This window comes from Lynx rufus, unplaced genomic scaffold (assembly GCF_022079265.1).
Source record: "Lynx rufus isolate CCGP_SWC_20201006 ecotype Redwood Valley unplaced genomic scaffold, mLynRuf1.p SCAF_7, whole genome shotgun sequence".
NCBI classification, from domain to species: domain Eukaryota; kingdom Metazoa; phylum Chordata; class Mammalia; order Carnivora; family Felidae; genus Lynx; species Lynx rufus.
In genome coordinates this window covers 35,113,840-35,127,433 of record NW_025814889.1, presented here as the reverse complement: position 1 = coordinate 35,127,433, position 13,594 = coordinate 35,113,840, and the positions used below count along the sequence as shown (strand labels likewise).

General features: G+C 45.4%; 1 protein-coding gene across 12 annotated transcripts in view; it reads left to right on the top strand.

The window, feature by feature from the left end:
* CACNA1C (calcium voltage-gated channel subunit alpha1 C) overlaps positions 1 to 13,594 on the top strand; it is a 662,038-nt gene that overhangs the window by 551,329 nt on the left and 97,115 nt on the right. For all 12 annotated transcript variants that reach the window (XM_047065565.1, XM_047065566.1, XM_047065559.1 and 9 more), the window contains exons 14-18: positions 1,966 to 2,173; positions 2,927 to 3,047; positions 4,738 to 4,852; positions 5,655 to 5,775; positions 6,122 to 6,191. In XM_047065565.1, the coding sequence (XP_046921521.1) occupies positions 1,966 to 2,173; positions 2,927 to 3,047; positions 4,738 to 4,852; positions 5,655 to 5,775; positions 6,122 to 6,191 (635 nt within the window). The remainder of the gene's footprint in view (positions 1 to 1,965; positions 2,174 to 2,926; positions 3,048 to 4,737; positions 4,853 to 5,654; positions 5,776 to 6,121; positions 6,192 to 13,594) is intronic.

The window sequence follows — 13,594 nt, the reverse complement described above, 5'->3', positions numbered from 1 at the left end:
GAATCATCTGGAATGCTTGTCAAAAATATAAGTTTCTGAGCCCCAAACTATAGCTATTGAATGAGAATCTCCAGAAGAGACTTTTTAAAAAACCAAATCTTTGGACAGGGTAAATCTGGGAAACCTCACTAAACCTTGTACCCTCTCTTAGGGGTGCCTGGGCTGAGGGCAGCATTCTTGGGGAAAAAAATTAATGTGTTTTTCTGTCTAAAGACTGCTAGTGATAACAGTAATTATTAACCTTTATCAACTGTGTGCCAGGCACTATACTAGGGTGTTTTTTTTAAGAGTAGGAATTATATTTTTTCCAGTTTTATTGAGGAATAATTGGCACACATCACTGTATAAACTTAAGGCATATAGCATGATGGTTTGATTTACATATATTAGGAAATGATTACCACAGTAAGTTTAGTTAACATGTGTCATCTTATATAGATACAATAAAAATAAAAGGAAAAAATTCCCTCCTTTTGATGAGAATTCTTAGGATCTTCTCTGAACAACTTTCTGGTATATCAGTGTCAACCATAGTCATCATGCTGTACGTTACATCATCATGTACAGGTCATCATGACCTATTTATCTCATAACTGGAAGTTTGTACCTTTTGACAACTTCATCTAATTCTCCCCCCCTCTGCCCCCTGCCTGTGGTAACCACAAATCTGATCTCTTTCTTCTACAAGTTAGGTGATTTTTTGCTTTCTTGTTTTGCTTTTAGATTCTACATAAAAATGAAATCATGCAGTATTTGTCTTTCTCTGTCTGACTTATTTCACTTAGTGTAATGTCCTCAAGTCCATCCATGTTGTCATAAATGATATGATTTCCTCTTTTTTATGGATGAATAATATTCCAGTGTGTATGTATTATATACACCACAAGTTCTTTGTGCATTCATCCATCAATAGACACTTGGGTTGTTTCCGTATCTTGGCTATTGTAAATAATGCTGCAATGAACATGGGGGCACAGATATCTTTTTCAGTTAGTGTTTTCATTTCCTTTGGATATATTCCCAGAAGTGGAATTGCTGAATCATATGGTGGTTGATTTTCAATTTTTTTGAGGAACTTCCATGCTGTTTTCCATAGTAGCTGCACCAATTTACATTCCCACCAACAGTGCACAGGGTTCCCTTTTCTCCACATCCTTGCCAACACTTGTTACCTCTTGTCTTTTTGATGATGGCCATTCTAACAGGTGTGAGATGATACCTCACTGTGGTTTTAATTTGCATTTCCTTGATGGCTGGTGATGTTAAGCATCTTTTCTTGTACTTGATGGCCATTCATATATCTTCTTTGTAAAAATGTCTATTCAGGTCCTGTGTCAAATTTTTGAATTGGATTATTTGGGGCTTTGCTTTTTGGTCATTTCATTTTGTTTTTGCTTTTGAGTTGCCTGTGTTCTTTATATATTTGGATATCAATGCCTTATCAGATATATGTTTGCAAATATTTTTTTCCTGTTTCATAGGTTGTCTTTTCACTTTGTTGATGGTTTATTTTGCTGACCAGAAGCTTTTTTAGTTTGATGTAGTCCCACTTGTTTAGTCTTTATTTTGTTGTTTGGAGAGCTGCTTTTTTTTTCCTCATGTAATATTCCCAATTGCTACTGTTGTCTCTATTTTCTTGGATGATGAGGTAAATAGAAGGGAAGTTATGTGACTTGCCCAACTGCAACTAGCAGGTAGCAACTTGTGGAGTTAGACTGGAACTCAGGCTTCTCACTTCTTAGTTCCCTCTATTTGCCATTACACATTACTGATCCTGGAACATTGAATTAACTAGCTCCACACTCTGTGAGCTTACCAACCCAGTTCACACCACCACCACTATAGGAATGAAGGGGCAAAAGGAGTTATAATTTATCTTAAAATTTCTAGTGGATGCGTGAATGAGGAGTGATGTTAAAGAAAGCATAGAAAAAGGATGCTAATCTCCCTCATGCTGGTCCTCAGGTACTGGAACTCCTTAAGCAACCTGGTGGCATCCTTGCTGAATTCTGTGCGCTCCATTGCCTCCCTGCTGCTACTCCTCTTCCTCTTCATCATCATCTTCTCCCTCCTGGGGATGCAGCTCTTTGGAGGAAAGTTCAACTTTGATGAGATGCAGACTCGGAGGAGCACATTTGATAACTTTCCTCAGTCCCTCCTCACCGTGTTTCAGGTATGGACTCTTCTCTGCTGGGATTATGAGCGGGAGGGTGGTTGAGTGGCAGGGTTGAGTTTGGGTGGGAAGATGGAGTCTTGAAAAAGTGGTGGAAAGCTTCACCCTTACACTGGGCAGCCAAAGCCAGCCTAGATCAGTCATGGAGGGACCATGCCCAGTTGAGTCCTGAGTTCTTGTAGTTCCCCCTACCCTCAGTCCCCCATGGAATTCCACTGTTGAATGAACCACTGGGGTAAAAAAATCTAAATGAGTAGTTTAAAAACTCTTGCTTAACCACAGAAACTTCAGATAAATTCTGCAGGAAAGCCCAAAGTATAAACAAAGGAAAGCAGACTGCCCTCATTGGGAGAGGAGAGGGTGATGGGGCTCCGTCTTTCCTACCCACCATTCTTGCCCCTTGTTACTCTTTCAATGAATACATTCACATTTGCAAAAGGGCCCTGAGGAATGGCTGATGGCAGCCATCTTGTGCACTGCATGTGAGTAGAAAGAGATGCTTTGACCAGGAACGCCTTTCAGTCACTTCTCAAGTAATATCATGCCAGTGCACTTTGTCTAAGTATAGGGTCAAACTTGCCCAGGTCAGTAGTTCAGAGCCCCTGGGAGGAAAACTGGGGGCCAAGAGGAGGGAAAGAGGTGGAAAAGAGATTTTAGACATTTTTGTTAACATAGTGGGGCAGGGCAGGGGAGTTTTGGGGTTTGCTGTTGGTCTAACGCTGTGTCCCTTATTGGTGGGAATGTGTCATTCAGATCCTGACCGGGGAGGACTGGAATTCGGTGATGTATGATGGGATCATGGCTTATGGCGGCCCCTCTTTTCCAGGGATGTTAGTCTGTATTTACTTCATCATCCTCTTCATCTGTGGAAACTGTATCCTTTGCTCCTGCCTCCCCGCCCCTGCCGCCTCACCCTCCCTCAGCCTGCAGCACGATGCCAAATACGTGTGCCCAGCAGGTCCTGACTTGGGGTTGAAAACTGTGGTTGCCCATCCACAGGGCCCCCAGGCAAGCAGGGGAAAGGTGTGCTCTGGGAAGAAAACGTTTCCTGTCCCAGAACCACCTTAACTGTGGAGGCAGGTCTTGGTGAAAGCCTGGCTCTTTGGCATAGGCGGGGATGTAAGTTCATATTCCTGAACCAGTTTGGGCTGCAGTGTTGCCTGACTCCAGGAGGCACAATCTCATTGTAGTCTAGGTGAACAATGCCCCCTGGTGTTGTGCATGTACAGCTACTCACATAGATTCCAATGTGAACACACTTGGAGTTGGGCTCCAATGCCTTGGGCTATTGCTGCTGGAGGTAGGAAATGCAGTTAAGGGGGACTGAGCCATCATTCTTGAAATGACCTTCATCTCTCCTCCCTATTTTCTGCTCAGTATCCCTCCCTCTGAAGCCACTCTCCAGGACTTTAGTCACAGGCAAAGCTGGACAGGCTTCACCAAGCAGACCTGACAGGTCCTTGCTGATCCAGGCCATGGGCAGCCTTCCAGGGACTCAAGCTGCAGGCGGTATTCTCTCCTGCTGGTCAAAACCCCAAGAGGGTTGTGTGCAGAGGCAGATGGTAAAGTAGAAGCAGCTCTGGCCCAAGATTCGGGTTTAAATCATAGTTTAATGTAGTGCCCAAGGCATGAACATTGATGCTGACAGACAGGCTTTACCTTTTCCCAACTGGGTGATCTCCAGCAAACTAAAGGTTCTCTACCTCAGTGTCTGTAAAATGGGGTGATGAAACATTACTGCCTACTACTTAAGGGATCATGATGAAGTTTAATGAGGTAATTTATGCAAAGCCCCTCCCCCGCCTGCCACAGCACCAGGGGACCAAGGGCAGGTGCACAGTAAGATCCTTGGTCAAGCCCTTCACCTCTGTGGGTTGTGGCTTTCCTATATGTGAAATTGTGTGATTATCTGGGTGCCTGGGGGTGGAGGTTAGACTTAACAATATTAAGATCCCTTTCATCTATACTTTCTTTGATTCTGCAATCCTCTGACCCATAGTGTTTCTGTTCAAGGTTAGGGATGAGGGCAAGAAGGAAAGGGCAAATGACTACTTCATTTAGGAGTTTCCAAGATTCAGCCAGCTCCAGCTGGACACTGCAAGGGTCTTTGTATGTGCAGGCTCAGATTAAGAGTTGGCAGAGATATCAGGCCGCCTCCTCAGTGCCCAGTTTTAATGAACCACTCTTAAGAGCATTCTGCATTCTGCTAGAAACAATGCTGTTTATAATGTCAGTTACAGCCAGTCATCTCAGTAGGGAAACCAATAATGAAACCCAGCAATTAAAGAGCAAGGCAGGCTTGCTGCCTCACTCCCTGCCCACTCCACCCTGCAAGCTATCCTGCTCTTGACCCCTTAGAAAACTCCTAGTAGCTAGTAGGGTAATGGGGAGGGAGAGGTGTGGAGGAGGGACACTACCGGGCTCTGAACTCCTCACAGTGAGTCACCACTGAGCTCACTCTATGAGGAAGTCTACCCCTGCATGTCTTGCACCCTCCCTGACCCCTGTGCCCACCAAATACCCCAAGGCCAAGGGTCATTTTCTTTAAGAATGGACACAAACAGATATCCTACTGAATGTGTTCTTGGCCATTGCTGTGGACAACCTGGCTGATGCTGAGAGCCTCACATCTGCCCAAAAGGAGGAGGAAGAAGAGAAGGAGAGAAAGAAGCTGGCCAGGTAATCCTCTAAGCTTACCTAGACCCCAAGCCCCAGGGTCCCAGTTCTGGAATGCCATTCCCATTAGTGATAAAGAGAGGCTTTGGTGCTGGCCTCTGTCAGCCATCCCTCCTAGAGGGCACTGGGTTTGAGGCTTCACAGTAAGCTTCACACAACTTTCTCTACTATTTATTAGGTATTGCCCTAAAGTGGGGAACATTGTGAATTATAGTATTTGTGAAGGTATTCTATTTCCCACCTGTCTAAGAAGTTGGGGGATTCTCTTTTGAGAAGGAAGGTCATGATAGGTGGTGGGAATGAAGGATGGGTAGAGGAGGAAGGCAGCCGCTTAGAGGGGAAATGCAATTCTAGCTGAGTGATAACTTTTCGCTGTTTTATAAATCATTGCCAGCATTAAGAAAACAAGATAAGGCCCTGCATTGTCTTCTGTCATTGTCTAGATGGGACTGTCATACGCCACACATCTGCTGGATACCAAGCAGAGTTTTCTAGGAACCAATCCTGAATCAGATCCAGAATCTTTCTCTGATTCAGACATAGACTAGAGCAACTGAGAAGCTGAAATAGTCCAACTAAGTACAAGACAGAGCAAAGTGTGGCCTGGTGCCTGGATGGAGGGCCCAGCCCAACAGCATCTGTGATTGAGTGACACATGCCATGTGCCCTGGGTAAAGGATGATGGACATAGGCCCAGGGAATCTGCTCCCACTAGTCCCCAGAAGACCACAGGGTAGTTGATTTTTTCATGTGTCCTGTCATTCAGTAAACATCCCTTTAATTTTTCTACCTGCTGACCGGCCAGGACTGCCAGCCCAGAGAAGAAGCAAGAGATAATGGAAAAGCCAGCTGTGGAGGAAACCAAGGAGGAGAAAATTGAGCTGAAATCCATTACAGCTGATGGAGAGTCCCCACCCACCACCAAGGTAAGAAGCCATCTTATTCCAGGAGCTGAGAGGGCCATTGCTGGGGGAAGGAGGGCAAAGCCTTCCCAGACCACCCATGCAAATGAGGGAGGAAGGAAGAAAAGAGACTCAGTGGAACAAAGCCCATGAAGATGGACCAGAAACACTAGGAATGTGAAGAGAAGGCAGACTGGTTGAATTCCAGCCTTCTGTTGATGTCTTGAAGGATATATACAAGATAATAAGGATATACTTTTGAGTCAACAGCTCAACCACTAACCGTGATACAATTTCAAGGCTGTAAGCCTCTCAAACAATGGAATGTCTCTAATTGGATTCTTCCTCCTTCTCTCCTTTGGCTGCCTAGATCAACATGGATGACCTCCAGCCCAATGAAAATGAAGATAAGAGTCCCTACCCCAACCCAGAAAATACAGGTACCATTCCCACTGCCTAACTCTGAGGTTGGGAGGTTGGGGGTAGAGAGCCAAGTTCTAAAGCCACATGGAACTACCTATGTATTAGGATCAATGGCTCCAGTTTCCCTCTACAAGCACCTTGCACTGATAAATGCCTTTTGTCTCTGTAGTTAGGCATTACCATCCAGAGGAGAACTTTGCTCCTGGCTTCCTCGTAATAACAATATAACATTAAACAAATTGTGTTTGAGCAGTGCTGATTCTATGACTTTTGGAAGGGGGATTCTATATACATTTAAGGTTTTATTATATCCTATGCTGTAAAATCATTAACTTATATAATTTATTAATATAACATATGTTGCAGTGTTACGCTCACTTAATAGTAAATCCCGACTCTGCCTTGTCCTTACTCAGGAGGCAGTGCTGAGTACAAGGACAGCTGCCACCACAGATGTCCCACTTGTTGCTTTGTCAAATGCTTTCATTTATTACAAAAAGAGCTCTTACCAACTCAGCCTTCTCATCTTCTGATACATAGATTGGCAGGCAGTCTCCTTTGAGAGGGCTTAATGTCAGAGGTCCTAAGACCTCCCTCCAGAATTCCCTTGTCTGCTTCATGAAACTCTACATCCTGTACAAACCCTCTGTTCACCTTCCTTTTACCTAGAAGTGCAGCTATTATTACCAGCTTCAAACTTGCAGTCAACTGCACACAATCGAGGGACTGTTGTTTTACTGACATTTCCTTCTCTGTGCAGGTTAAGCTACATCTGGGTTGGTAACCACACTAAGTGGCTCTACATTTATGAGCAAAGCTAGGTTTTCCTTTTGGCCTTCTCCCCACCAGTTCTCTGCTGGCTTGTCTGCAAAGACGCTGGTGGCCATCTTCCATTTTCCTTAGGAAGCAGGTTTTCTGTGGTCATTCCACCCTCACTCACATCCTGCCTCGAGGGAAGGAGGATTCGATTTCCTGGGGATTGGACAGAAGGAAGAACAAGAAGGGTGTTTCCATATGCTGGGCACTAAACCTTCCGAAGTCTGAAAGCTCTCTGGGTGGGAATTCTTACAGAATTTCAAAGACAGACTAGACATGTTGACCAAATGCAATGGGGAATCCTGTCTTAGTCCTGAATCAACAAATTAACTCTTAAATGACATTTTTAGATAATTGGAGGGAAATTGAATATGGACTGGAAACTAAGGATTTAAAGTAGTTTTTGTTCATTTTGTTACTGTAGTGATGTTGTCGTAGTTCTAGCTTATACGTATTGAAGTGTGTATGTCTGGAGTCTAGAATGTTTAGAAGCTCCCTTAAAATACTCCAGCAACTCCTGGTGAAGCTGGGTGTGGAGGTTTGCCACACAAGTCTCTCTACTTGTGTGTATATTTTTAAAGTTTAAAAAGAAAAACAGTGATAAAAGGAATCCCTCTGAGTCCTGGGCAGAGCTGGCCCAGGTCCCCCTGCACACAGCATACAGGGGCAGAGAGTGGGCTTGAGGGTCCTTTCACAATGCACCCAGCTGCAGGCAGGCCCAGGCCTGCTCCTTCTACCGGGCAGGGGGCAGCCACACATATGCCAATAATCTCCAGTTTCATCCATCTAAATATACTCATGGCTTTTCTCTTCTTTGATGCTCTATGACATCAAAGAGAAAAAGGCCAGTGGAAAAAAGATTAATGAAAACATTGTCACCTTATTGGCCACCATTGAAATGTCTCTCTGTTGACCCAGCTTTGAGGATTCCTGGAATGGTTTTGCTTTTAAACTGAAAAGCTATTCCCACACTCTGCTAATTCCTCACGATTCTTTAGGTTTTATAGAGTGTCCTTTCACTAGTCATGTGGCCACCGTTCTCTAGCCTGCTCCAGACCCAGACCTTCCCAGGTTTCTCACAGGCATCTCATACAGCTGTGTTGGTCTGTAGACAGTGGAGGCTGTCCTGCCTCAGCCACTGCCACTCTCAGGCTGTGAAGATCAGCCCCTGTGGCCCCCTTGTTTGTTCTCCATCCCTAATTTCCATTTTCTTGCCCAAGAGTGGTGTGCTCTTACAACTGGTGGCTCCACATGTTCCCCCTCACTCCAAGGAACCAGCTTCTGCTTCCCAGCTCCTCCTTCCCCTGTCTCTGCAGGTCACCTCTTGGACCCTAATCCCAGGTGCAACAGAAGTCCCCAAAGACTCCTCCCCAGGTCACTTGGCCTGCTGTCTTTGTTCTTGTCAATCTTTCATTCCCACAGGCTCTTCTCTCCTCTGAACCGTAAAAGGCAAAGAACCTGATCTGCCTCTGCTGTGTCTGCTTCATGAAGATACCCTTTGGGAGGCAGCAGTGGTGAACACTGCACCTGCCCCACTTGCAGCCAGACTCCCAGAGAGAGAAGGGGCAGGGCCAAAGAATATTCTCACACCCTCCTCCTGCCCCACTTCTCACTGGGGTACACCTGTGCCTATACCCCATCCCCAGGATGCTGTGCATGCTTGTCCAGGCTGCACCCAAGCATTTGTGCTGAAGCAGCTGAGGGGGGCTGAGCTCCAGCCTACACTCCCCTAGCAGGGGCCTCTGTCCTTATGTGAACACCCAGCAGAGTGGGGCCTGCTTCTGATTCACACAAAGTGCTAACTGGCCAGCAGTGGAGCATCAGTCCTTCCCTCCCTGTTTAAGCCCCAAAACTCAACAGTTGGTTTAAGCCTCCCTGCTTAGTATACACTAGATTTTAGAAATCTCTACTCACCCAGGAAATGTGCCAAGTTGTGCTTTTACTTAACCAACTCTTTTTTTTTAATATGAAATTTATTGTCAGATTGGTTTCCATACAACACCCAGTGCTCATCCCAAAAGGTGCCCTCCTCAATACCCATCACCCACCCTCCCCTCCCTCCCACCCCCCATCAACCCTCAGTTTGTTCTCAGTTTTTAAGAGTCTCTTATGCTTTGGCTCTCTCCCTCTCTAACCTCTTTTTTTTTCTTCCCCTCCCCCATGGACTTCTGTTAAGTTTCTCAGGATCCACATAAGAGTGAAAACATATGGTATCTGTCTTTCTCTGTATGTCTTTCTCTTATTTCACTTTATTTGAGTGAACATACAGATGTTAAGAGTCATCAAGGACTTAAAATTAAGAGACACTTGAAAAGGAAACATGAATGATATCAGAGAAGGCATAGGACAGCACCAGGTGCTGTGGGGAGACTCAAACTGATGCAAGGGGTTCTAGCAGAAGCAGGGCAGTGAGGTGTGGTGGGGGGGAGACAGCCAGCCTTCACAGAGAAAGGTGGGCTGGGCTGGGCTTTGTGTCTGGGGAGTTGGAGAGGAAATAAGTTGTTTCAGAACATACTACTGTCATAGACGGGGAGCTGGAAGAAACCATAGAGATAGTCATTCACTTACATGTACCAGGCACTGTGGCAGGCACCAGGGATACACCTGTGGGCAAGACAGAGAAGGCTGCTGCTCTCCTGGAGCTTACGTTTCAGTGGGGAGACAGACAATGAGCAAGAAAGGGGGTCAACTGAAAGGCAACATCAGGTGGCAGTAAGCAGCAAAGAAGTAATGAAACCAAGAGGTGTGTTACAAGTTACTCACTGGCACGGGCTGCTTTGGCTGTGTAGTCAGCAAAGGCATTAGGGCTGAAACCTGAATAAGTCACAGGAATTAGATGTATGGAAATGAGAGGAAAGAGCTTTCTAGGTGGAGGGCTAGCAATTGCAGAATCTCTTGGGCAGAATGTACCTGTCTGTGGAGGAATCCAAAGAGGCCAGTGTGCATGGAGCAGAGAGAATGAAGGGGAAAGATAGTGGGTGGGACAGGGACTAGGCAGGGGCAGGTGGGACAAGGCTTCAAAGGCCTCCTGAGAGGTTTGGATCTGAGCTGATGCAATGGAGAATCACCCGAGATTCTCAAGCAGAGGAAGACATGATCTAGTGTTGGAATTACCTTTGGAAGACTGTGCCGCATAAAGACAGGGCAGTAGATGGTCAGGATGAGGACTGGAGGCAGTGAGGATGTTAGCAGTGGTTCTGGTGAGAGGCAGTGGCTGCTCAGCCCAGGGTGGTGGTGCTGCAGACAGAGAAGTGGCAGGACTGGCACTGCATTTTGCAGGACTTGCTAGTGGCCTAGAAGTCAGGGGGAGAGAGTGAGCAGTGGAGGGAGATGAGGTTTTAAACTGAGCCAGCAGAGAAGATGCCCAGTGCAGCAACAGGGGCATCCTCAGCCTTATGTCTCAGTATTCCACCCACAAAGCTCACCTCAAGGTGCCAATCACGCCAATGAACTCTGGGGCTGCACTAAAAACTGTAAGTTCCTCGAGGGCAAGAACCACAGCTTTGTGTTCAGTACACTGTAGGCAGTAGGTGTTAGAAGTAATTATTTTTATTTGAATCGGCCATGAGCAAAATCACAGAAGTGAAAACGAGTGTCAAATGGGTAGGGGACATGGATCACCAAGGACCAAGAGTGGGGCATCCAGCCCCGCAGTGGTTTTACTTTTGAGCACTGGACCCAGCCATCTGGAAAGCAGCAGCAACCCTGAAGTGTGGCAACACCTTACTGGCCACACTTCTCCAAACCCCAAGAATGGGGATGGGAAAACTGAAGATCCCACAGGGTCCCCTGGCATCTGGGAGTGGAAGTCTAGGCGACTCAGTTGCCAACCCCAAAAATGAACTTTACTTGACTTTTCCTCCCCTGCCAACCTCTCTCCTTACACTTAATACATGCAAAGCATCACATCTGTCAGATTTCTTTCCCTTTGAAGATTTGTGTTTGTCCTTCAGAAGTAGTTTCCTCTTAAACACTATGCCTGGAATTCAGCTCATGTGTGTCTGAATGGACCAACTGACTTGCTTCTCCCCAGGAATGGAAATCAGGGTAGAGCTTCACAAACCATGAGGCAAGCTATTGCAGATGAAAGAGCATGCAAAATTCTTCACCAGGAACTTGGAAAAACACAAAGCTAGTAAATATGTTTTTCTATAAACACACATGATTAAAATAAGCATTAAATTACCTGTTACCAAATTATCATGAATAAGAAAGTGTTGGGTCATTTAGAGCAAAACTGAAAAGAATACAAACAGCTGGGCAGGAATTTAAGATCCTTCTCAATTAAATTCCATTTATAAATATTGTGATTCAGGCCAACTCCTGTTTTACTTATTTTGCTTTACAAGGAGACTCTGCCTTTCTTTTACTTACCAAGGTTTGGTTAGAAAGCTTCAACCACTGGCCTGTTCACCTCGTGCCTCTCTTCTCCTAAAAATATTAATTGCTTTGCTGGTCAGCTCTAATTATGCCAGGGGGATAAAAATTTGATTTATTCCTATATTCTGCTGGTCCCCCCAAAAAGCCTTGGGCCCCTAAATGCTTCTTGCTTGATAAAAAAACACTTTCTGTGGTTGATGGGCATTGAGGAGGGCACTTGTTGGGATAAGCAATGGGTGTTGTATGGAAACCAGTTTGACAATAAATTATATTTAAAAAATAAAAAAAGAACCACTATCTGTGCCAGGCATTTTTTTTTCTTGGCACAACCTAGCTTCATTTTAACCAGAAGAAGAGAGAGCATGCAGAGACATGGCTGGTCCCTAAGATAAACGTCCTGTAACTATCTTTCCAACCAGCTTAGTCTCCACCTGACCCTCTTCTTTTGTAAAGTCCCTTTCTTTATAAAGCAGATGTTGATGTGAAAGTGTAATCATCAAAAAACAAGGGCTACTATGCGCTGAGCAGAGTGTCTCTCTCCAGGGTTTTCAGCACATGAAGAGATGGAACAGATACATGTAAAGTCAGGCATTCGAGGTATTTGGTCCCAAGTGCCAAGCGAATGCAGGAGAATGACAGGGCTGCTAGAATCACATGAAGGTCATTCTCAAGAGCCCAGGTATTCGGGAGAGCCAAGTGAATGATGCTGTCTTACCTGAGAGTCCTTCTGGCTCTACACCGGGAGATGAGAGCATTTCAAATAAGGAGACAGCATGAGGAAAGGAGAAAGCACATGGCGAGTGTATTCATTTCCTGGGGCTGTCATAACAAATTACCATGAACTTGGTGGCTTAAACCAGCAAATATTTATTCTCTCACAGTTCTGGAGCCTATAAGTCTGAAAGCAGGTATTGGCAGGACCATCCTCTCTCTAAAGGCTCTGGAAAGAATCCCTTTCTCGCCTTGTCCCCATCTCTGCCAGTGGCCAGCAATCCTTGGTGCTCCTTGGCTTCCAGCCTCATCTCTCTGGTTTCTGCCTCTGTCTTCATGCGTGTGTGTGTGTGTGTCTGTGTCTCCTTATAAGAATAATAGTCCTGGGGCGCCTGGGTGGCGCAGTCGGTTAAGCGTCCGACTTCAGCCAGGTCACGATCTCGCGGTCCGTGAGTTCGAGCCCCGCGTCGGGCTCTGGGCTGATGGCTCGGAGCCTGGAGCCTGTTTCCGATTCCGTGTCTCCCTCTCTCTCTGCCCCTCCCCCGTTCATGCTCTGTCTCTCTCTGTCCCAAAAATAAATAAACGTTGAAAAAAGAAAAAAAAAAAAAAAGAATAATAGTCCTTGGATTTAGGGCCCACCCCACTCCAGTATAACTTCATCATGACTATACATCTGCAAAGTTACTGTTTCCAAAGTAAGGTCATGTTCTGAGGTTCCAGGTAGGCATGAATTTTGGGGGGACGTTATTCAGGCCACTACTACAAACCTTCAGAAAACAGTTTGATGTGAGTGGAAAATTTGTTAGGGAATAACAGCAGGCAGAGATCAGAATGAGAAAGATGCTAAGCACTACTTACAGGCTAAGAGTCTTCTCTGTGGGTAGAGATAGTAACAACAGCTAACATTTATATAGCACTTGCTATGTGCCAGGCACCACTCTGAGGTATGTATGTACAATTATCCCATTTGCAGATGGGGAAACTGAGACCAGAAAGACTAAATGCCAGAAAGAAACAGAGCCAAGATTTGGATCTGGACATGGCCAGAGAACCCATGTTGTTGTTACTCCCATTCCCTCTCTAAACATTTTTAAATGCATTTGACCAGAAAAAGATATATAGTAGTTTCCTTCCATGGGCAGTGGCCGTGTAAGCAAAGGATTTTGCTTTTGGTCCACAGTAAATGTGGCGCCTGCCCAGGATAACAAAGGGGCTTCTCAAACTAGTGTTAATGTCTAGTCTTTTGAATGAAGTGCCTGTTGTGGCCAACATCACTGTCCTATTATCCCTACAGCACATGAGTTTTTGGTATTTTTCAGGAATGGGAGTGTTGATTTTAAACTCCAAGGATGGAATTGATTGCAAGTCACCTAAGCCATACCCATTACCCTACCTGCAGCCTAGATGGACAGGTACACCTGGCAATGCCCCAGTCTTCCCCGATCACCTTTCCTAGTGCCTTACAACTAGAATGACCAACCATCCCAATCTGCATGGGACTGAGGAGTCTCTT